The 25,603-nt window shown below is 43.2% G+C and overlaps 1 protein-coding gene across 3 annotated transcripts in view; it reads left to right on the top strand.

Moving 5' to 3' along the window:
• Nucleotides 1–25,603, top strand: part of LOC139549363 (neurofibromin-like) — a 106,291-nt gene that overhangs the window by 24,562 nt on the left and 56,126 nt on the right. For 2 of the 3 annotated variants that reach the window (XM_071359802.1, XM_071359800.1), the window contains exons 13-29: nt 31–168; nt 324–437; nt 588–667; nt 1,659–1,782; nt 1,958–2,204; nt 2,319–2,392; nt 2,489–2,572; nt 2,686–3,066; nt 3,271–3,410; nt 3,562–3,684; nt 5,897–6,097; nt 6,346–6,527; nt 6,735–6,946; nt 7,235–7,396; nt 7,507–7,610; nt 7,846–7,981; nt 20,634–20,696. In XM_071359802.1, the coding sequence (XP_071215903.1) occupies nt 31–168; nt 324–437; nt 588–667; nt 1,659–1,782; nt 1,958–2,204; nt 2,319–2,392; nt 2,489–2,572; nt 2,686–3,066; nt 3,271–3,410; nt 3,562–3,684; nt 5,897–6,097; nt 6,346–6,527; nt 6,735–6,946; nt 7,235–7,396; nt 7,507–7,610; nt 7,846–7,981; nt 20,634–20,696 (2,565 nt within the window). The remainder of the gene's footprint in view (nt 1–30; nt 169–323; nt 438–587; nt 668–1,658; nt 1,783–1,957; nt 2,205–2,318; nt 2,393–2,488; nt 2,573–2,685; nt 3,067–3,270; nt 3,411–3,561; nt 3,685–5,896; nt 6,098–6,345; nt 6,528–6,734; nt 6,947–7,234; nt 7,397–7,506; nt 7,611–7,845; nt 7,982–20,633; nt 20,697–25,603) is intronic. The other variant, XM_071359801.1, reaches the window with a different exon arrangement.

Below are 25,603 nucleotides of genomic sequence, written 5' to 3' on the forward strand. Positions count from 1 at the left end.
ACCTAAAGGTACAACTTCTCTCTCTGACAGAGTCTGTCATTTAAAGAGAAGATGACCACCAGCCTTAAGTTCAAAGAGAGAACCACAGATCTGGACACACGCAGCTACAAGTGCCTCCTTCTCGTCCTGGTCAAACTCATCCACGCCGACCCCAAACTCATGCTGCACGTACGTCTTACACCAACCACCACATACATACTGAGACAATGTCCCTTGGCTCTGTTTTGAATAGTTTTACATCCTCCCTTCCACTTGTGTGAATGTTTGTTTCCTCTCTGCCCTTACTTTCACCCATACATGCATGTTTAACGTGTGTGTTGTAGAACCCAGGGAAGCAGGCTCAGGAGACTCAGAGCAGCACAGCAGAGCTGATCGCAGGCCTGGTGCAGCTGGTGCCCTTGGCCAACACAGCCCAGCTCTCCCAGGAAGCCATGGAGGTCAGTTTATACTCCTTCTCTCTTACTTTCACTCCATCCACTCTGCTACTTTATTCTTTCTCATTCTGTCCATTTTAACTCTATTCCCTAGCATTGAATTGTCAACTTCAAGTAAGACACATTTCTCTGTATCTGTTTCTCCCTGGCCAGGCTCTGCTGGTGCTGCACCTGCCTGAGACCATTGAGCTGTGGAACCCTGAGGCCCCCATTGAAACCTTCTGGGACATCAGGTACAAGGACATGGTTTAGTTCTATTGGCTTTTCAGTCCAGAGATATTCCATGTAGATGTAACGGATGTGAAATGGCTAGCTAGTTAGCGGGTACGCGCTACTAGCATTTCAATCAGTTACGTCACTTGCTCTGAGACTTTAAGTAGGGTTTCCCCTTGCTGTGCAAGGGCCGTGGCCTTTGTGGAGCGATGGGTAACGATGCTTCGTGGGCGACCGTTGTTGATGTGTGCAGAGGGTCCCTGGTTCGCGCCCGAGGTCGGGGCGAGGGGACGTACTAAAGTTATACTGTTACATTGATGCTGTTGACCCGGATCACTGGTTGCTGCGGAAAAGGAGGAGGTTGAAAGGGGGGTGAGTGTAACGGATGTGAAATGGCTAGCTAGTTAGCGGGTACGCGCTAGTAGCGTTTCAATCAGTTACGTCACTTGCTCTGAGACTTAAGTAGGGTTTCCCCTTGCTCTGCAAGGGCCGTGGCCTTTGTGGAGCGATGGGTAACGATGCTTCGTGGGCGACCGTTGTTGATGTGTGCAGAGGGTCCCTGGTTCGCGCCCGTGTCGGGGCGAGGGGACGGTTTAAAGTTATACTGTTACATTGATGCTGTTGACCCGGATCACTGGTTGCTGCGGAAAAGGAGGAGGTTGAAAGGGGGGTGAGTGTAACGGATGTGAAATGGCTAGCTAGTTAGCGGGTACGCGCTACTAGCATTTCAATCAGTTACGTCACTTGCTCTGAGACTTTAAGTAGGGTTTCCCCTTGCTGTGCAAGGGCCGCGGCTTTTGTGGAGCGATGGGTAACGACGCTTCGTGGGCGACTGTTGTTGATGTGTGCAGAGGGTCCCTGGTTCGCGCCCGAGGTCGGGGCGAGGGGACGTACTAAAGTTATACTGTTACATAGACAGACACACTGGTCATGGATTCAGTAGTAGTCCCAGTCTTTAGGGGCATGTGTTGAGATTCCATTGGGCTTTAACACTGGCCTATCCCATTGCAGCTCCCAGGTTCTCTTCCTGATATGTAAGAAGCTGATTGGTCACCAGATGGTGAACAGTACGGAGGTGTTGAAGTGGTTGAGGGAGATCCTTATCTGCAGGAACAAGTTCCTCCTCAAGAACAAGGTGAGGTCAAGGGCTCTAACCTCACATGAGAATAACCATTGAGGGCTAAAAAGCACTTTCAATGGAGAATCTCCATTAAACATTATTTTTAGTCTAGGACGAGGCTTAGGTCTGGAAAACCGTCTAGAGAGTTTTGCGTGTGTTGGACATGTCTAACTCCTCTCTGCTCCTCCAGGAGTGTGCCACGCAGGGCAGTGGAATCCCCATCTGCAGACAGGCTCAGACCAAATTGGAGGTGTGTCTATACATGTTTCTGTGGAGCCCTGACACCGAGGCTGTGCTGGTGGCCATGTCCTGCTTCAGACACCTGTGTGAGGAGGCTGACATCCGCTCTTCCGCTGACGAGGTGCCCGTCCAAACCATCCTGCCCAACTACGCCACCTTCACAGAGTTTGCCTCCGTCAGCAACATGATGGCCACCGGTCAGTAAAAACATTGTGTTTTGTAGACCACTTTAACGTGTTCTGAGAGTCACTATATAGGCCAATGCTTTCAGAAAATGACTCCCTCTACGTGTTCCACTATGTGTTTGGTAGGACGCTCCACCCTGCAGAAGAGAGTGATGGCCTTGTTGAGAAGGATAGAGCACCCCACTACAGGAAACACTGAGGTGTGAAAGAATAGAGAAATATTAAATACAGTTTATCCTTGCTTACATCCCTCTAGTATTTGACGTATCCCTCCTTGTTTCCACGTCTCACCCCAGGCATGGGAGGACACGCTTGCAAAATGGGAGCAGGACACCAAACAGATTCTTAACTTCCCCAAAAACAAGGTGGAGGACGGTCAGGTAAAAGCACTTCAATTTCAGGATTTAGGTTTGTTTCACCGTTAATAAAAATAACACAGGGAACCACTGCTCCAAACTCTACCTAAATACCTGCTCACTGTCTCCCCCTGCAGGAGTGGATCAACATGACAGGCTTCCTTTGTGCTCTGGGCGGGGTGTGTCTGTCTCAGCGCAGCAAGCCCTGTGGCCCTGCCACCTACAGCCCCCCCATGGGCCCCATGAGCGAACGCAAGTACTCAATGGTCTCTGTGGGCTCCTGTGATGTCTCCAACGCTGGAACCTCAGCCACCTGCTCCTCCTCCACTGAGACCCCCCTGGGCAGGTTCCTGGACCGCCTGCTGGCTCTGCTGGTATGTGGTCATGAGAGGGTGGGTCTGCATGTCCGCACCAATGTCAAGGAGCTGCTGGGGCTGGAGCTCAGCCCGGTCCTCTACCACATGCTCTTCAACAAGCTCAGGAACAGCATCGGACGCTTCTTCGACACACAGGGGCCGGTAAGTGGATGGGCTGGGGAGGAGGATGGGGGCACGTTAACCAATGATTTGAATTGTATTAGCATAGAAAATCTTATTAGGAAAGGTAGGCTGCTGCAATCAGCATATCACATTTTATTAGTTCTTTATCAAATATTGGTCCGTTGACATTAGCAGGAATGTAGTTAAGACTGATTTCATGGATTTGTCTCTGTACTATTGCAGGTCCCCATCAATGATACTAACACGCAGTTTGTAGAACAGACCATCGCCATCATGAAGAACCTACTGGACAACCATGCTGAGGGCAGCTCAGAGCACCTGGGACAGGCCAGCATAGAGACCATGATGCTCAACCTGGTCAGGTGAGAGACACTCACTCACCCAGGTCGCAGTTGTAGCCTACCTGGTTAAATAAAGGTGAAATAATATATATATATTTTTTAACTCAGCTTATGAAATGCTTAATCAGTTGTCCATCTTCAGGACCTTATTCAGTCTTATCTCACCCCCCAGGTACGTGCGTATCCTGGGCAACACGTTGCATGCCATCCAGATGAAGACCAAGCTGTGCCAGTTGGTGGAGGTGATGATGGAGAGACGAGACGACCTGTCCTTCTGCCAGGAGATGAAGTTCAGGTGAGAGACAGACAGCACCCCTTCCTGGACAGACCTAAACTCTAGCCAAACGCTACTTAGTGTCAGTCAGCAGTTCAAACAATAAAAAAGTGTCTCCCTGTTTTGGTAAAAAGCTGAGGGATGGGGCTGGAGAAATATAACCACTCTCAAATTCATAGACAAAGCTATGGACTGACAATCCCTGATATAAAATTATAGTTTTAACCATGTTTTGAGGCTATATTGTTTGTTTACAAACATTGGCGTAAAACAAGCTTATATTTTGGGTCTTTATGGGGTACGACAGTTGAACGTAGCTCATGAGGCATTTATAAGTTATATTCTTCAAGACTCAATGGGTATACATCAGAGGTGGGACCAAGTCATTGTTTTACAAGTCTCAAGTTTCCAGTCCTTAACCAGTCATAATGTGCTCTTCACCAAATGTAATAGCATTTCATATTTTTAACAAGAGTAATAGTTTACTCTTTTACGCAAATCATGAATGCTTTTAAAAATATCTATATATTTATTACTTTCCAAATTAACTTGATTTCAATGGAAATACATGGGTAGCCTTGAGAAAGACCCCCCCTCAAATAATGATTGATTATCGAGGATCGCTATGGTGCGCTATCGGGCTATGTAGGCTTGTACACAATCCCACAACCTTCACACACACACACTGTGTGTATGGTTACACTAGGCCAACATATGTCAAAGGCTTTAGGAACAGTAGTAACATCAGGCAGGATTTAGGCTACCAACTGCCTAGCCAGTTGTAGTTCAATCTTGGGTGCAATGATCACGTTCCCGCACTGACTGACTTTGTGGAGGCTCATTGATTTTACGTTACGTTAGCCTACATGATACACTAGTAAAGTTATAAATTATATAGCTATCGGCTATATTAGCCACGACTTACCGTTCTTTGTGCAGCTTCAAATGTCGAACAAAGTTGGAAATTGTTGCGCCTCCGTCTGTAATTTTCTTCCCGCATGTTTTGCAAGTTGCAATCTGTTTTTTGTTGATACAGCGTCATCTTTATATCCGTTTTTTGTTGATACAGCGTCATCTTTATATCCGTTTTTTGTTGATACAGCGTCATCTTTATATCCGTTTTTTGTTGATACAGCGTCATCTTTATATCCGTTTTTTGTTGATACAGCGTCATCTTTATAGCCGTTTTTTGTTGATACAGCGTCATCTTTATAGCCGTTTTTTGTTGATACAGCGTCATCTTTATATCCGTTTTTTGTTGACACAGCGTCATCTTTATATCCGTTTTTTGTTGACACAGCGTCATCTTTATATCCGTTTTTTGTTGATACAGCGTCATCTTTATATCCGTTTTTTGTTGATACAGCGTCATCTTTATATCCGTTTTTTGTTGACACAGCGTCATCTTTATATCCGTTTTTTGTTGACACAGCGTCATCTTTATATCCGTTTTTTGTTGATACAGCGTCATCTTTATATCCGTTTTTTGTTGACACAGCGTCATCTTTATATCCGTTTTTTGTTGATACAGCGTCATCTTTATATCCGTTTTTTGTTGATACAGCGTCATCTTTATATCCGTTTTTTGTTGATACAGCGTCATCTTTATATCCGTTTTTTGTTGACACAGCGTCATCTTTATATCCGTTTTTTGTTGACACAGCGTCATCTTTATATCCGTTTTTTGTTGACACAGCGTCATCTTTATATCCGTTTTTTGTTGACACAGCGTCATCTTTATATCCGTTTTTTGTTGATACAGCGTCATCTTTATATCCGTTTTTTGTTGATACAGCATTATCTTTCCAAGGGCTCCATCTGAATTCACCCACCGACGTTCCTCTGCACTGCCACGCGCAACTTTTTCTCAGCTGGCACAATTTGATTGGCTGCTGTCCGATTCAAACTGTAATCCGTTAAATGAAGAGTTGATGCGCTGCACACTTTTTTTTTAATAGCATCATTTTTAATATTTGGGGAGGGTGTCAGGTCGAGTCATAAGGCACGAGTCATTGGTGTTAAAGTCGAGTTGCAAGTCATCATATTTGTGACTCGAGTCTGACTCGAATCCAAGTCATGTGACTTGAGTCCACACCTCTGGTATACATCATTCGTTTATAAGGCCAAAAATGTCTGTAGCAATTGCTGATTGCCCCTTTAACGGCTACCGATAATGAACCTTTTTTTGTTGTACGATTTCTGTTAATTCAACCCCTCACCACGTCTCTTCCAGGAACAAGATGGTGGAGTACCTGACAGACTGGGTGATGGGCACCTCCAACCAGGCTGCTGATGACGATATCAAGTGTCTGACCAGAGACCTGGACCAGGCCAGTATGGAGGCGGTGGTGTCTCTGTTAGCTGGCCTGCCTCTACAGCCAGAGGAGGGAGACGGGGTGGAGCTGATGGAGGCCAAGTCCCAGCTCTTCCTCAAGTAACTACAACATGCTTTACTCATTTACCTTTTAGTCATGTAGCTCACGCTCTAATCCAGAGCGACTTAGTTATCTGTTGCTGCTCTTCGGCTTTCTGTTTACGGTGCATGCTGTAAAATTTCCACACGCAAAACACCCTCTGTTTTCTGTATAGAAGTAAAGGAATGCATTAACTTAAATGTGCACTTAATTTGAATCCAAACTGACAGTTAAGTGTTCTAAACCCTGCTTTACCCCCTGTACCCAGGTACTTTACCCTGTTTATGAACCTGCTGAATGATTGCAGTGAGGTGGAGGATGATGGCCAGCCGGTGGTTGGGAGGAAGAGGGGCATGTCTCGACGCCTGGCCTCCCTCAGACACTGTACTGTCCTGGCCATGTCCAACCTCCTCAACGCCAACGTGGACAGCGGACTAATGCACTCTATCGGTGATCTACTTTAGCAGTAGTGATTCTCTACATTTTTATAGTGCCAGAAAACCATAACATTAGTCCTTCCATCTACCAAGGACCATAGCTTCCAAAATGAACAATCAAACCTCAGTTAAAATGTCCCTGTATCCACTTCCACCCTTCATCTCTCTCTGGCGCTCTGTCTCTCTCTCACTCCTCCCCCAACCATCCATCCTTCTCCAGGTCTGGGCTACCATAAGGACCTGCAGACACGGGCCACCTTCATGGAGGTTCTGACTAAGATCCTCCAGCAGGGGACAGAGTTTGACACACTGGCAGAGACGGTGCTAGCTGACCGCTTTGAGAGGCTGGTGGAGCTGGTCACCATGATGGGAGACCAGGGAGAGCTGCCCATCGCCATGGCACTGGCCAATGTGGTGCCAGGATCCCAGTGGGTATGTACGAAAAAGAGCACTAGGTCATTTTTGTCTCGTCTTGGGGTGACCAACCTTCACACTGAAGAGCACTACAATAACACACCTGTTTCTACTAGTCAAGGTGCTGATTAATTAGTAGAATCAGACATGTTGGTGCAAGGCGAAAAAGCCTGCATCTCATGTAGCTCTCCAGGAAAAGGGTTGGCCACCCCTGTGCTAGTATGAGTGTGTTAGTTCTAGTAGTTATAGAAAGGTGTTTACGCATTTTTGTGTATTTGAGTTTTTGTCTGCGTGTGTCTTCTTCAGGACGAGCTGGCCCGTGTGTTGGTGACGCTGTTCGACTCCCGCCACCTGCTGTATCAGCTGCTGTGGAACATGTTCTCCAAGGAGGTGGAGCTGGCTGACTCTATGCAGACTCTGTTCAGAGGCAACAGCCTGGCCAGTAAAATCATGACTTTCTGTTTCAAGGTAAAACCCACATTTCTCTCCCATACAGACAATTTTAAATGGTAGAACCTGAAGCACTCACACCAAGCATGACATTTTAAATCCATTTTAACGTTGAAATTCTTTGTCAGGTGTACGGGGCGGCGTACCTACAGAAGCTACTTGAGCCTCTACTTAAAGGGGTCGTCACCACCCCAGAGTGGCACAACATCAGCTTTGAGGTGGACACAACCAGGTAGGAACCTTCACTGGAAGCATTCCACCAGTTAGTTAGACCGTGGTAGCCTGGTGTGGTGGTAAGGGATAGCACATCGATTTGAGCAATTATGGGGGGGTAACCTTGTTAAATGGAAGTTACCAAGGCAATTTTTACTTTTTATTTCATTCATGAATGACAGTTGTAGGACCCTCCCCATCCTCTCTTTCCCCGCCTCCTCTCTTTTTGTCCCCTCCACCCTCCCTGTCTGTAGACTAGAACAGTCAGAGAACCTTGAGGAGAACCAGCGGAACCTTCTCCAGATCACAGACCGGTTCTTCCTGGCCATTATCAACTCCTCCAGCGAGTTCCCTCCGCAGCTACGCAGTGTGTGTCACTGTCTCTACCAGGTAGGATCATATCCCACCCCTGGCCTGACGCTGCTCTCTGGGTGGGTGGAGTGCTGTCGCCTACACTCTCAAGCCACTGGCTTCCTTCTTCCACACTGTGCCAATAATGGCACTAGTCAACAGCTCTCACTCACTCTAATACACACACTTCTACAACCTTCTTACTTTCCTCTGACTTTCCACTAACATTGCCGCTATACATACAGTGGTTACTCCTTTAAAAGTTCTGCGCTTACACCGCGGGACTTAGAGGTAACCTGCGTCACGGTGTCATTCCTCCAGACCACCACAAGGGGGAGTTAGAGCACTCATTATGCATTTGGGTCCCAAGGTTTTTATATGACCAATCATATCGAATTTGACGTGAGCCACCCGTCCCTGGTGACTTTCTTCAGCAAAGATGGCTGACAAAAATTACGGTGGAAGCAAATCTAAGTAATTATAACGTCATAACGAGTCAAGCAAAAAATTTACAATTGAGAGGAAAATGGTAATGTAGAAACAAACGATTGTGCATATTTTTTGGTCAAAGTTAATTTATGAAATTCGCTATTTAGCAAGTGTTTTTCCAGTCATATCCAATACCAGGTGTATCAAACTCCATTCTTTGAATGATGCTGTGTCTGCATGTATGTATTACAATTATACACTTCAACAGTGTTTACCACTCATGCTCCTGGGACATCAATGATTACACATTGTAACTATGCAATAGACTAGAAACATGATTTAAGTAAAGGCTGATTTGTAATTCATATATACAGAAAAAAACAGTACACTATGCATATCTAACTCCCTTCATCTGCATTAATCTGAGGAGGTTCTCCCAGCCATGTGGACGATTTGAAAACAGGGCAGCAAAATGTGTTTGTCACCAGATCGGTTTAGAGTATAATACTATTTACCTGTAAATAACCAGACCTTCATACAAACTTGCTATGCTAATATCTTGACGCACAACCGAAGGTGCTGCCATATCCTGCCAGCACGCCCACAAGCGAGCCACTCGGGTGGAGAATGACGTGTGGAAGAGGGTGAGGAACGAGATGTGTGTAACAATCCAGGCTATTTGCTCTGAGATCGGCATAATAATGTAATGAAACAAGCAGGGAGCAGGTTTCGAACCCTCAACATTCTCAAATCAAATTTTATTGGTAACATACACAAGGTTAGATGTTAATGCCAGTGTAGCGAAATGCTTGTGCTTCTAGTTCCGACCATGCAGTAATAATTAACAAGTAATCTAACAATTTCACAACAACTACCTTATACACAAGTGTAAAGGAATGAATAAGAATATGTATATATAAATATATGGATGAGCGATGGCCTTGCGGCATAGGCAAGATGCAGTAGATGGTATAGAGTACAGTATATACATATGAGATGAGTAATGTAGGGTATGTAAACATTATATAAAGTTGCAAAACACCTCCTGGCTAGAACATCTTCCAGTTAGGTACATTTTTCTGAAGATAACTTATCTAGGAATTGTAGTTACCAAACAATACTCCTTACTATTTAAAGAGAATTTCCCCTCTGATGCAAAAACTCAAGACAAACATACAATTTTGGAGAACTCTCCCAATTTCTCTGCTCGGAAGAATGAATGCCATTAAAATGCTCTTCCTCCCACAACTACTCTACCTATACCAGAACATCCCAGTATTCATACCTAAATCCTTTCATAAACAACTGGACTCAATTATCAATCCTTTCATCTTGGATTATAAAACACACAGGATAGGTAAAAAACACCTCTGCAAATCCAAAATGGAAGGAGGATTGTCTCTCCCAAATTTTATATTTTATTACTGGGCCGCTAACCTCCGCGCTGTTACGTTTTTGCTGGATGACGCACGTCCGTCATCCAGCTGGCTTAGTATGGAGCGGGAGGAGTGTCACCCCTTCTCTATTGGTGCTGTGATTTTGTCGCCTGTCAATCTGGAGAGGTCACTTTATCGTAACAATCCTATTATACATAGCACAGTCCAAATCTGGAAGCAAATTAAAACCCACTTTGAGCTTAGACCATTGTCATTCATGCTCCCTGTTGCCAGGAATCCCTCCTTTGCCCCCTCTTACCTTGATAACACCTTTGAGCAATGGGGAGAGTTGGGGATAAGTACCATAGGGGATTTATATATAGAAGGGACCTTTGCTTCCTTTGAGTTGCTGAGGGAAACTTATAATCTTCCCAGAAGTAACTTTTTCAGATACCTACAAATCAGAGACTGTTAGAAAACACCTTGTTGTTCCCAACATTTGGGAATGCTAAACCTTCCATGTTTGACAGATGCATAAAAACATCCCCCACCTCAGACAAACTGATATCTCGTCTATATGATGCTTTTCAATCTGTTAGCACACCTTCTACAGATGCCATTATGGCAAAATGGGAGGAAGAACTAGGGACTGACATTTCGGTGGCAGACTGGGAAGATAGCTTGGAGTATATCCACACCTGCTCCATTAACTCCAGACATCGTCTCATACAATTCAAGGTATTACACAGATTACACTATTCCAAAACCAAACTGCATAGGATATTTCCTGATACATCCCCTATGTGTGATAAATGTCAGGCTGCGCAGGGTACACTACTCCACTGCTTTGCCCTGTGCTCTAGCTTGTATGGATACTGGAGTGGAATTTTTAGGATCCTCTCTGAAGTTCTGGAGACTTCAATTGACCCAGACCCGCTTCTGATAATCCTGGGAGTGTCTGACTCCCTAAACGGATTATCCAACCCCCAAAAACAACTCATCTCTTAGTCTCATTTCGGCAAACAAAAAACGAATCTTGTTGTTTTGGAAAAGGAGGGAAGAGCCCTCTACCAAATTTATGCCTCAGCGAATTGGCAAACACTGTACACTTAGAAAGAATTAGATATATTCTGAACAATAAAATATCAACATTTGATCAAATCTGGCAGCCTTTTCTCTCTAACTTGGACCATTCGGCGCTGTGAATTTGTACTTTTTAACGCACTCTCAATTGTAATATTTGAATCTACCTTTGGGCAGGATGTGCTGGCCCCGCCACCCGAGCAGTCGGGAGGGCAATAAGCGGGGAGGGATAAGGGGGGGGGGGGGAATCAAGGTGGGGAGGGATAAAGGGGGGGACATCTACCCTCTATCTTTCTACCTGTCCTTGTTCTGTATGTCTTGTTTTGTAATATTTGTTTTGTACCCAGAACTCTGGGTCTTGTTGTTTCTGTCTGCTCTATTATGTTTAGATAAGAATTGTATACCTGTCTTTTATACCTATACACCATTCTTGTGTGTGTTCAATAAAAAATATTTGAACGAAAAGAAATTCATGTTTGCAGGCAATATTAACTAAATATGCAGGTTTAAAAAATATATACTTGTGTATTGATTATGTTTATGGTTAGGTACACATTGGTGCAACGCCAGTGCTTTTTTTGCGAATGCGCTTGTTAAATCACCCGTTTGGCAAAGTAGGCTATGATTCAGTAATAAATAAACAGGCACCGCATCGATTATATGCAACGCAGGACAAGCTAGATCTACTAGTAATATCATCAACCATGTGTAGTTAACTAGTGATTATGTTAAGATTGATTGTTTTTTATAAGATACGTTTAATGCTAGCTAGCACCTTACCTTGGCTCCTTGCTGCACTCGCATAACAGGTAGTCAGCCTGCCACGCAGTCTCCTCGTGGATTGCAATGTAATCGGCCATGATCGGTGTCCTAAAATGTTGTTATGAAAACTTAAAATCGTCTCATTTTTATTATTCGGCCATTCCGATTAATCGGTCGACCTCTAGTGACACATTTATTACATCAATTTTTTTATTTATTAAAGTGGCTATAGATTTGAGTCAGTATGTTGGCAGCAGCCACTCAATGTTAGTGATGGCTGTTTAACAGTCTGATGGCCTTGAGAAAGAAGCTGTTTTTCAGTCTCTCGGTCCCAGCTTTGATGCACCTGTACTGACCTCACCTTCTGGATGATAGCGGGGTGAACAGGCAGTGGCTCGGGTGGTTGTTGTCCTTGATGTTCTTTTTGGCCTTCCTGTGACATCGGGTGGTGTAGGTGTCCTGGAGGGCAGGTAGGTTGCCCCCGGTGATGTGTTGTGGAGACCTCACTACCTTCTGGAGAGCCTTACGGTTGTGGGCGGAGTAGTTGCCTACCAGGCGGTGATACATTCTGACAGGATGCTCTCGATTGTGCATCTGTAAAAGTTTGTGAGGGATTGAGGTGACAAGCCAAGTTTCTTCAGCCTCCTGAGGTTGAACAGGTGCTGTTGCGCCTTCTTCACCACGCTGGCTGTGTGGGTGGACCATTTCAGTTTGTCAGTGATGTGTACGCTCAGGAACTTCCACCTTCTCCACTGCTGTCCCTTCGATGTTGATAGGGGGGGTGCTACCTCTGCTGTTTCCTGAAGTCCACGATCATCTCCTTTTGTTTTGTTGATGTTGAGTGTGAGGTTATTTTCCTGACACCACACTCCGAGGGCCCTCACCTCCTCCCTGTAGGCCGTCTCGTCATTGTTGGTAGTCAAGCCTACCACTGTAGTGTCGTCTGCAAACTTGATGATTGAGTTGGAGGCGTGCATGGCCTCGCAGTCATGGGTGAACAGGGAGTACAGGAGGGGGCTGAGAACACACCCTTGTGGGGCCCCAATGTTGAGGATCAATGGGGTGGAGATGTTGTTACCTACCCTCACCACCTGGGGGCCGCCCGTCAGGAAGTCCAGGACCCCGTTGCACAGGGCGGGTTCGAGACCCCGGGTCTCGAGCTTAATGACGAGTTTGGAGGGTACTATGGTGTTGAATGCTGAGCTGTAATCGATGACCAGCATTCTTAGATAGGTATTCCTCTTGTCCAGATGGGTTAGGGCAGTGTGATTGCGATTGCTTCGTCTGTGGACCTATTGGGGCGGTAAACAAATTGGAGTGGGTCTAGGGTGTCATGTAGGGTGGAGGAGATATGATCCTTGACTAGTCTCTCAAAGCACTTCATGATGACGGAGGTGAGTGCTACGGGGCGATAGTTGTTTAGCTCAGTTACCTTCGCTTTCTTGGGAACAGGAACAATGGTGGCCCTCTTGAAGCATGTGGGAACAGCAGACTGGGATAGGGATTGATTGAATATGTCTGTAAACACACCAGCCAGCTGGTCTGCGCATGCTCTAAGGACGTGGCTAGGGATGCTGTCTGGGCCGGCAGCCTTGAGAGGGTTAACACGTTTAAAAGTTTTACTCACGTTGGCTGCGGTAAAAGAGAGCCCGAAGTCTAGCATGCTATCGACTGTACCCTTATGTATTAATTGGGGTTGGGGCCGATTGTGGCTAAAAACACTAACAAGTGGAAAGGGGAACAAGTATTATTAGTTTTTCACAAGTGTAGCAGGCTGTGAATTCTGCTAACCAGGTTTCTAGGATGGGCTATTAGATGAACAATAGACCGTTCAACCTTTACTAAAGAATTGTCTAATAGCCGAGCTAGGTGTGAACCCCCCCAACTTGAGCTAGGTGCGACCCCCCCCCCCCCCCCCCCCAACTTGCAACAAATAATTTGTCTACCTTTCCACATCTACCTACACACGTATCTACCTACACACGGTTCATGTTCTGAGAAAAAAAAAGATATAGGGGTAGGCTATGAGGCTTAACAGTCTAATAGAAGTAGGATTGTAAACAAGATGTAAACAAGATGCTGTGTTTTTATTTACAGTACTGATGGACAACTGGAGGCAAGTGTACTGTAGCAGGTGTATCCCATCATGCAAATGTTTCCTATTAGCAGGACAATAGACTATTTATAACCCGGCTACTGTTGTGAAAATCCCTCTAGTTGCAATGTATTCGATGCTTGAGTACTCTAAAGTGTTACGTTTCTAACTCAAAACAGCATTACAGTATTTCTTCATCAACATCTTTATGCTTTCGTTAATAAAATAACGAGAAAAAATACATTCAAATGCTGTTTATTTAAACTACATTTTGGTTGCACTTCCACACAGCTCCACGACCACAGGTAAAATCTTGCTGAGATGATCAATGTATTTGTTGTATCGTCTTTTTCTAGCCAAAACATCTTCATGGCCTTGACCAGTTCATCTTTGCTTGTCGGCTTGGCAGAGTTACGGATTCATGTTTTCAGTTGATGCCAAACAAGTTCGATCGGGTTTAAATCAGGAGACCTACATGTAGAGATTAAAGTAATATTTTAGATATACTGAAGGCCTACCGAAGGTGTTGTAGGTCTTTTCATTTATTTTTATTTAACCTTTATTTTACTACATAAAGGTCTACTTACTCTGCTGGCATCTTGACCCAGTTTATGCCCTCATTTGCAATGTAAACCCGGGCGGCAGTGCGTTTTGGGTCATTGTCTGCATTTGGAGAAGAAAAAAAGACATCTAGCGTAACAGCCAACATTAGGTTCAATAATAGAAATATACATGTAAATAGGCCTAAATGTAACAAAATATTGCTATAATCCTACCTTAAAAGAAATGTGGTCCCTGAAACACCTCTCTGACAGGGTCCAGCACATCTCTTGATTATTTCTTCCTCAAAGACATCTTGAGCCGTGATACCTGAAAAAGGAGGCAAGAGTGAATTATAGTTGTACACCTAACAGTCCGTGGGGTGTAGGCTACAATATTTTATGTACCTTTTGGTTGTAAATAGCCAAAATGAAAAATGGGCCAGGTCCTTGGCTAGAAATTGCCCCCCCACACATGGAGTTGGAGCGGATGCTTGGGACTCGGCTTGCTTGATCTTTTTTTCTGTAACAATTTTGAGCAACTTTCTCAAGGGCCACGGTTGATTTTTCTGTGAAGATGATGTCATTGAATATCTCGCCAGCTATGATCCATGCCTGGGCCTGCAGGACGCAAAGTTCTTTGTTTGTCAGACGAATCATTGGGTCTAAACTACAGACCATTATGGCTATTAGCAGGGCTATATTTTGGCCTTTCTAAATATTATTTTGGCCTTTATTCAGATTACAGTCGCTCACTGTCATTTTTTTCCCTAAACAAAATAATCTCCAAAATATATATATATATATATAGCCTTCACGCTGTTGATGTCTATTTCAGCACCGTTTCACGCTGCTCTGAGACAAGCATGGAAAATAAAAATATTCAATTATAATCCATGATATTCTTAAAACCGCTAGCGGAACACCCACAACATACCTCTGAAAAGGCAGCGCGCGAAATTCAAAAATATATTTTTAGAAATATTTAACTTTCACACATTAACAAGTCCAATACAGCAAATAAAAGATAAACATCTTGTTAATCTACCCATGGTGTCAGATTTCAAAAATGATTTACAGTGAAAGCACAACATATGATTATGTTAGGTCAGAGCCAAGTCACAAACACACACAGCCATTTTTTCAGCCAACAATAGGAGTTAGAAAAAGGAGAAATATAGTTAAAATGAATCACTAACCTTCGATTATCTTCATCAGATGACAGTCACAGGACATCATGTTATACATGTATTATGTGTTTTGTTTGATAATGTGCATATATATCTTAAAACAAATCTCAGTTTACATTGGCACGTTACGTGCAGTAATGTTTTGATTCCAAAACATCCGGTGATTTTGCAAAAATACTCATAATAAACATTGATAAAAGATGCAAGTGTTATTCACAGAATTAAAGATAAACTTATCCTCTATGCAACCGCTGTGTCAGATTTAAAAAAAAAAAAAACTTTACGGAAAAATAATAATCTGAGAGCGGCGCTCAGAGCACAATCCAGCCAAAGAAATAGCCGCCATTTTGGCGTCAACAGAAGCTACAAAAACACTATAATTATTCACTTACCTTCGAATAACTTCATCAGAAGGCACTCCCAGGATTCCCAGTTCGACAATAAATGACTGATTTGTTCCATAAAGCCCATCATTTAGCCACTTGTTGTTAGCATGTTCAGCCCAGTAATCCATTTTCATGACGCACGAGCTATCCCTCCAGACAAAAACTCAAAAAGTTCCATTACAGGTCGTAGAAACAAGTCAAATGATGTATGCAATCCATATTTAGGATGTTTTTAACATTAATCATCAATAAGGAACGAGAGCATACTCTCTCGTGACCGCGCACAATGAGACTGAACATTTCTGAAGACCACTCAGTAAAATAGCTCCTATGAGCCCCTCCTTTATAGTAGAATCATATAACCAAAATCTAAAGACGGTGACATCTAGTGGAAGCCCTAGGAAGTGTTTTCACATCCATAACTAAAAGGGGTATCATTTGGCACTGTTTTGAAAATCGAGTTCTCACTTCCTGTTTATATTTCTTCTCAGGTTTTTGTCTGCCATATGAGTTCTGTTTTACTTACAGACATAATTCAAACAGTTTTAGAAACTTCAGCGTGTTTTCTATACAATAGTAATAATAATATGCATGTATTACCTTCTGGGACAGAGTAGGTGGAAATTCCGTTTGGGCACGCAATTTGTCCAAAGTGAAAATGCTGCCCCCCTGTCCCGAACAGGTTATTAAGATATAAGTGTTGACTGAATATAAGCAAGTGATGTCTGCTAAATAATCAAGTTAGGTTTCGCCATAAATAAATCATTCTAAATAACAAACTGGCTTTATTTACAAAGTAGTGAGAATGTCTCACCCCATGTTCAAGAATTGCCTTTTTCTCGGTCACTCCTGGTTAAATGAAAACAAAATCTCCCAAATATCATTACTTTTTAAACAAATTGATTATTATTAATTTAGAATTATATTAAAGCCCCTTAGATATTCTCACAGATCCTAAGGGATTTTTATATAATAGTAAATTAAAAAGTAGGATTCTAAATACAGTGGGGCATTTTCCGTTAGTATCTGAGAATATCTAATGGAAAATGCCCCTTAGATATTAATTTAGAATCCTCCAATCCTCTAAATGTAAATATTGGCAGAGTCACTTCATTGAAAAAATATTTGTAGACGTACTGTAGGCCTACCATAGGTGAAATGAGTCTCACTAGTGTTGAGTAATGTGTTGGTCTTTATTTATTTAAAAAGCATATTGACGTTAGAGGCAATAGGATTTAAAGCAGTAAGATTTTTGAAGCAATAAGATTTCAGTATCGTTTCGCGCTGCTCTGAGACAAGCATGTGGACTAGTCTTGATAAATCAATGAGATTTTTATTTTCACTGAATCTCCGTTTGGGTATTAGTTAGACTAGAATTAGAAAATGATGATGTAGAAATGTTATGCTCTTAGTGTAACCTTTTATTTAACTAGGCAAGCCAGGTTAAGAACAAATTCTTATTAGGGGATTCTTTAGCTAAATGGCCCAGTACTGTACTGCTCGTTGTACAGCGCCATATTTTCCGTTCCATCCTAACGGAAACCCAGATAGTTTTTAGTTTTTCTTGGAATAGAAACACCATAATATTAATCAAATGAATTAAGCAAGTACCATTCAAAAGTTTGGAAACACCTACCCATTCCAGGATTTTTCTTTTTACTATTTTCTACATTGTAGAATAATAGTGAAGACATCACAACTATGAAATAACACATATGGAGTCAGTTAAGAACAAATTCTTATTAACAAGGATAGCCTACTTCTTCCTCCCCGTCGGGAAATTGAACCCCTGTCTCCCGCGTGCCCGCATTCTCTAGTACAGACATGGCCTGCTCTCCCTTATGTAAGGAATTAGGCACTTTCCCATGTTTACTACAGTATGTATTGTAGGATATGTTTACTTGTCAGACTGCACAGTAGCATAATAAACAGATGCAGATGGCTTATCTTAAATGCTTTATTATCCAAATGTAAAAGCATATTCTGTACATTACTGTATTTCTTCATCCGTGTCTTTATGCTTTCGTTAATAAAATAATGATAAAAATACTCTTTCAAAATGCAGATATTGATTTAGTTATGGAACCATAACGAATTACTATGGGAATGAATACCACTGATTTACAGAAATATTGGAATAAAGTTGTCTAATGAAGGCAAACAATTTAGAATCCTCCAATCCTCTTATGCTGTAGCCTACTCCTGACCGTCCTGTAGTACAGCGCCATATTTTCCATTCCATCCTAATGGAAACCCAGAGGGTTTTGTTTTTCTCAGAATAGAAACACCATAATATTAATCAAATGTATTAATCAATCCCATGTACTATGTTATTACAAAAGGTTTTAAATTCTCTCGTAATGCCAATATGGGAGACTATCAAATGCTTCTCAAAGATGCCCTCTGGTGGTCAAACTAGCACTAACGTGCATTAATGTAAAAAATGGCTGACAATTAATTAGCGTGCCATAGAATGCTACAACAGCCCGCAAGTATGATGCAACTTTTAAAGGAGGAACCACTGTACTCTGCCCTCTCCTACATGTTCTCTCTTCATGTACTGTGACAGAACAGATAAAGGGCTGTACCTTCAATGGTGGTAGTTTGAAAAGGGGGAACATATGCAGTTGAATTACCTGGCTACAGCAACATCAAGACACCACAAAGCAGCTAGTGTGTTCCTGCTCGCAGTCACCCAACCTCTTACACACACACACACACACACACACACAGACACAGACTTCCGTCTCTATTAAGCCTAACTTTTCCATGAAAGAACACCTCTGTATGTACACACACACTACCCCAGCCTATTTCCTGCTGTTTCCATCTGCATGTCTGATGAGCCAACACCGCTGCCCTGCTGTGCTCTCTGATTCCACAAAGACTGACTTTCTCCCTACACTGACTTAAAGTAACACATCAGCTGTTTTGATATCTCAATGAGATGAACACAGGGTGCTTTGGAACCACTGTTATTTTGTGGCACACAAAACCGAAATCTCACAGAAAGTGAAGCATATACAGTGGGGAGAACAAGTATTTGATACACTGCCGATTCTGCAGGTTTTCCTACTTACAAAGCATGTAGACGTCTGTCATTTTTATCATAGGTACACTTCAACTGTGAGAGACGGAATCTAAAACAAAAATCCAGAAAATCACATTGTATGATTTTTAAGTAATTAATTTGCATTTTATTGCATGACATAAGTATTTGATCACCTACCAACCAGTAAGAATTCCGGCTCTCACAGACCTGTTAGTTTTTATTTAAGAAGCCCTCCTGTTCTCTACTCATTACCTGTATTTACTGCACCTTTCTGAACTCGTTACCTGTATAAATTACACCTGTCCACACACTCAATCAAACAGACTCCAACCTCTCCACAATGGCCAAGACCAGAGAGCTGTGTAAGGACATCAGGGATAAGATTGTAGACCTGCACAAGGCTGGGATGGGCTACAGGACAATAGGCAAGCAGCTTGGTGAGAAGGCAACAACTGTTGGCGCAATTATTAGAAAATGGAAGAAGTTCAAGATGACGGTCAATCACCCTCGGTCTGGGGCTCCATGCAAGATCTCACATCGTGCGGCATCAGTGATCATGAGGAAGGTGAGGGATCAGCCCAGAACTACACGGCAGGACCTGGTCAATGACCTGAAGAGAGCTGGGACCACAGCCTCAAAGAAAACCATTAGTAACACACTACGCCGTCATGGATTAAAATCCTGCAGCGCACGCAAGGTCCCCCTGCTCAAGCCAGCGCATGTCCAGGCCCGTCTGAAGTTTGCCAATGACCATCTGGATGATCCAGAGGAGGAATGGGAGAAGGTCATGTGGTCTGATGAGACAAAAATATAGTTTTTTGGTCTAAACTCCACTCGCCGTGTTTGGAGGAAGAAGAAGGATGAGTACAACCCCAAGAACACCATCCCAACCGTGAAGCATGGAGGTGGAAACATCATTCTTTGGGGATGCTTTTCTGCAAAGGGGACAGGACGACTGCACCGTATTGAGGGGAGGATGGATGGGGCCATGTATCGCGAGATCTTGGCCAACAACCTCCTTCCCTCAGTAAGAGCATTGAAGATGGGTCATGGCTGGGTCTTCCAGCATGACAACAACCCAAAACACACAGCCAGGGCAACTAAGGAGTGGCTCCGTAAGAAGCATCTCAAGGTCCTGGAGTGGCCTAGCCAGTCTCCAGACCTGAACCCAATAGAAAATCTTTGGAGGGAGCTGAAAGTCCGTATTGCCCAGCGACAGCCCCGAAACCTGAAGGATCTGGAGAAGGTCTGTATGGAGGAGTGGGCCAAAATTCCTGCTGCAGTGTGTGCAAACCTGGTCAAGAACTACAGGAAACGTATGATCTCTGTAATTGCAAACAAAGGTTTCTGTACCAAATATTAAGTTCTGCTTTTCTGATGTATCAAATACTTATGTCATGCAATAAAATGCAAATTAATTACTTAAAAATCATACAATGTGATTTTCTGGATTTTTTTAGATTCCGTCTCTCACAGTTGAAGTGTACCTATGATAAAAATTACAGACCTCTACATGCTTTGTAAGTAGGAAAACCTGCAAAATCAGCAGTGCATCAAATACTTGTTCTCCCCACTGTACATATCGATCTCCATTTGCTCGATACTCTCCCATACTACTACCATAGTACTAAAATCTGCCTGTAAAAAAACATGCACCTGCACAGACACATGCTATGCTGTTCAATAGTAGGGCTGTGCCGGCAGATGCTCTTGTGTAGCGCCTATATGTGTGTGTGTAGCCGGTGCTGTGACCTGTTTGTGCTCATCTCTGTTCTGTAGGCTACTTGCCACTCTCTACTGACTAAAGCCACAGTTAAAGACAGAAAGGAAAACAAAAAAGCAGTAAGTTCAGAGAACTTTTTCCTCAGCCACTTTATTTTCAAAAGCAAAAATACGTTTTTGTTGCATTTTTAAAAATTTGATTTATTTTTGGTTTGATTTAGTGCTTAATTTGTTCATCTTGAAACGGTTTTCACATTCAAGTCTGTGTTCAGCCTTCTCTTAAAATCCTTGTACTAATACAGGTGCCAACTTAGTTGCTTCCATTTTCTATTAACCATGCCAAGAAACCAGTGCATTCCGTTACAGCAGGGGTGTCAAACTTTATCCATGGAGGGCCTAGTGTCTGCGGCTTTTAGTTTTTTCCTTTCAATTAGGACCTAGACAACAAGGTGAGGGGAGTTCTTTACTAATCAGTTTTTTAATGGTCGATCAAATACAAGGGAGGAGCATAAACCCGCAGACATTCGGCCCTCGGTGGATGAGTTTGACGCCAGCATTCTCTTTTCTTTCTCCCCTTTTCTTGATTTATTTTTCTTTCCTTTCTCTTTCTTTCATCAATGTAGTGCAAAAAAATGAAAAACAAGTTTAAACATTACGAGCTATAGCTACTTAAAAAAAATATATATACAGTATATATTTGTGTGTAAATATATAAATATATATTTACCCTGTTTTATCCCCAATTTCGTGGTATTGGTAGTTAGTCTTGTCTCATCGCTGAAACTCCCGTACGAACTCAGGAGAGGCGAAGGTCTAGAGCCGTGCGTCCTCCGAAACCCAACCAAGCCGCACTGCTTCTTGACACAATACCCGCTTAACCCGGAAGCCAGCCACACCAATGTGTCGGAGGAAACACTGTATAACTGGTTACCGCGTCAGCGTGCATGCGCCCTGCCCGCCATAGCGTGATGGGACAAGGATATCCCTGCCGGCCAAAACCTCCCCTACCACGGGCGATGCTCGGCCAATTGTGCGCCGCCCCATGGATCTCCCGGTCGGCTGTAACATAGCCTGGACTCGAACCAGGATCTCTAGTGGCACAGCTAGCACTGCGATGCAGTGCCTTAGACTACTGCGCCACTCGGGAGGCACTATTTGGAGTTAAATACTTTTTGATTAGGGTCGCAGCACATCTGCAAGCACAGCACCAAAGGCTGGACAAATATTTTTTATCTCTTTTATTTTAAAGTGTTAAAATGCTGTGTACAACATCCTATGTATATAAGTTGTCAATAGGCCTAAGTTCCCAAATTTAAGAGGATTCCCGTGGTATTTGCAGAAATCCATTCAGGTGTATTTTGTGGCTTTTGGCGAATGCGCGCTAATGATCCAAAGTCGCGCTGTTGCTACTGTCTGTAAACGCAGTCCAGTTCAAAGTTAATGATTGCAGGCCTATGTGGCAAATGGCTTATTTGCACATAAGGCTACTGTAGCTCTGATTTGGTTATGGCGCACTGATCTGCCTAGACGCCGGTCCTGGACAAGACAGATATATATTTGGTTTTATTTACTGCAGTGTCTATTAATTGATCAAAGGCATGGCCGCTTTCCCGCTCTATATTGTTATAGAATTTTCCCAAACGTCTTACTATACGCCTTTCCTTAACATTCGATGAATTTATGAAACCATGAAAATTACCATATCTAAGTGCTCCTGGGTGTGTAAATGAACAGATACAGTGGAGCAAAAAAGTATTTAGTCCTCCCAAAGTATTTAGTTCTCCCACTTAAAAAGATGAGGCCTGTAATTTTCATCATAGGTACACTTCAACTATGACAGACAAAATTAGATTTTTTCCCCCAGAAAATCACATTTTCTGAATTTATTTGCAAATTATGGTGGAAAATAAGTATTTGGTCACCTACAAACAAGCAAGATTTCTGGCTCTCACAGAGCTGTAACTTCTTCTTTAAGAGGCTCCTCTGTCCTCCACTCGTTACCTGTATTAATGGCACCTGTTTGAACTTGTTATCAGTATAAAAGACACCTGTCCACAACCTCAAACAGTCACACTCCAAACTCCACTATGGCCAAGACCCAAAGAGCTGTCAAAGGACACCAGAAACAAAATTGTAGACCTGGACCAGGCTGGGAAGACTGAATCTGCAATAGGTAAGCAGCTTGGTTTGAAGAAATCAACTGTGGGAGCAATTATTAGGAAATGGAAGACATACAAGACCACTGATAATCTCCCTCGATCTGGGGCTCCACGCAAGATCTCACCCTGTGCGGTCAAAATGATCACAAGAACGGTGAGCAAAAATCCCAGAACCACACGGGGGGACCTAGTGAATGACCTGCAGAGAGCTGGGACCAAAGTAACAAAGCCTACCATCAGTAACACACTACGCCGCCAGGGACTCAAATCCTGCAGTGCCAGACGTGTCCCCCTGCTTAAGCCAGTACATGTCCAGGCCCGTCTGAAGTTTGCTAGAGAGCATTTGGGTGATCCAGAAGAAGATTGGGAGAATGTCATATGGTCAGATGAAACCAAAATAGAACTTTTTGGTAAAAACTCAACTCGTCGTGTTTGGAGGACAAAGAATGCTGAGTTGCATCCAAAGAACACCATACCTACTGTGAAGCATGGGGGTGGAAACATCATGCTTTGGGGCTGTTTTTCTGCAAAGGGACCAGGACGACTGATCCGTGTAAAGGACAGAATGAATGGGGCCATGTATCGTGAGATTGAGTGAAAACCTCCTTCCATCAGCAAGGGCATTGAAGATGAAACGTGGCTGGGTCTTTCAGCATGACAATGATCCCAAACACACCGCCCGGGCAACGAAGGAGTGGCTTCGTAAGAAGCATTTCAAGGTCCTGGAGTGGCCTAGCCAGTCTCCAGATCTCAACCCCATAGAAAATCTTTGGAGGGAGTTGAAAGTCCGTGTTGCCCAGCAACAGCCCCAAAACATCACTGCTCTAGAGGAGATCTGCATGGAGGAATGGGCCAAAATACCAGCAACAGTGTGTAAAAACCTTGTGAAGACTTACAGAAAACGTTTGACCTCTGTCATTGCCAACAAAGGGTATATAACAAAGTTTTGAGATAAACTTTTGTTATTGACCAAATACTTATTTTCCACCATAATTTGCAAATAAATTCATAAAAAATCCTACAATGTGATTTTCTGGATTTTATTTCTTCTCATTTTGTCTGTCATAGTTGAAGTGTACCTATGATGAAAATTACAGGCCTCTCATCTTTTTAAGTGGGAGAACTTGCACAATTGGTGGCTGACTAAATACTTTTTTGCCCCACTGTATGAGTAAGATTTGATGTTGCTAAAACACTGTCAGTTCCACTAAAAGCAAGCTCTTGTCCTCTGCTGCTGGCATTTAGTTTGTTTTTCAAAGGCTTAATTTTCCTCTAAGCTTTAATTAAAATGTTCTTGTCATAGTTACGGAAGTCCAGAGAGGAGGATGTGAATAAAAATAATAATTCCCTTGTTATGTCGAGATCACAACTTATCAATCTCATGATCACTACAAAAGTTGTTGTAACCTCTTTTCTTAGGTTACAGCCTTACACACAATAACCCATAATGACAAAGCAAAAACAGGTTTCTCGAAATTTTTGCATATGTTTATTACGGAAATATCACATATACTTAAGTATTTAGACCCTTTACTCAGTACTTTGTTGTAGCACCTTTGGCAGCGATTACAGTCTTGGGTATGAGGCTACAGGCTTGGCACACCTGTATTTGTGGAGTTTCTCCCATTCTTCTCTGCAGATCCTCTCAAGCTCTGTCAGGTTGGATGGGCAGTGTTGCTGCACAGCTGTTTTAAGGTCTCTCTAGAGATGTTTGATTTGGTTGGGCCACTCAAGGACATTCAGAGACTTGTATTGAAGCCACTCCTTCGTTGTCTTGGCTGTGTGCTTAGGATCATTATCCTGTTGGAAGGTGAACCTTCACCCCAGTCTGAGGTCCTGAGCACTCAGGAGCAGGTTTTCATCAAGGAGCTCTCTGTACTTTGCGCCGTTCATCTTTCCCTCGATCCTGACTAGTCTCCCAGTCCCTGCCGCTGAAAAACATCCCCACAGCATAATGCTGCCACCACCATGCTTCACCGTAGGGATGGTGCCAGGTTTCCTCCAGATGTGAGACTTGGCATTCAGGCCAAATAGGTCAATCATGGTTTCATCAGACCAGAGAATCTTGTTTCTCATGGTCTGAGAGTCCTTTAGGTGCCTTTTGGCAAATTCCAAGCTGCTGTCATGTGCCTTTTACTGAGGAGTGGCTTCCGTCTGGACACTCTAACATGAAGGCCTGAATGGTGGAGTGCTGCAGAGATGGTTGTCCTTCTGGAAGGTTCTCCCATCTCCACAGAGGAACTCTAGAGCTCTGTCAGAGTGATCATCAGGTTCTTGATCACCTCCCTGACCATGGCACTTTTCCCCCAATTGCTCAGTTTGGCCGGGCGGCCAGCTCTAGGAAGAGTCTTGGTGGTTCCAAACTTCTTCCATTTAAGAATAATGGAGACCACTGTGTTCTTGGGGACCTTCAATGCAGCAGAAATGTTTTTGTACCCTTCCCCAGATCTGTGCCTCGGCACAATCCTGTCTCAGAGGTCTACGGACAATTCCTTCGACCTCATTGCCTGGTTTTTGCTCTGACATGTACTGTCAACTGTGGGACCTTATCTAGACAGGTGTGTGCCTTTCCAAATCATGTCCAATGAATTGAATTTACCACAAGTGGACTCCAATCAAGTTGTAGAAACATCTCAAGGATGAATAATGGAAACAGGATGCACCTGACTCAATTTCGAGTCTCATAGCAAAGGGTCTGAATACTTATGTAAATAATACATTTTTTATATATATTTGCTTTGTGATTCAGGGGGATTGTGTGTAAATTGAGGAACATTTGTAATTTAATCCATTTTAGAATAAGGCTGTAACAAAATTTGGAAAAATTCAAGGGGTCTGAATACTTTCCGAATGCACTGTGTCTTCTCT

This window comes from Salvelinus alpinus, chromosome 22 (genome assembly GCF_045679555.1).
Source record: "Salvelinus alpinus chromosome 22, SLU_Salpinus.1, whole genome shotgun sequence".
Lineage (NCBI taxonomy): Eukaryota > Metazoa > Chordata > Actinopteri > Salmoniformes > Salmonidae > Salvelinus > Salvelinus alpinus.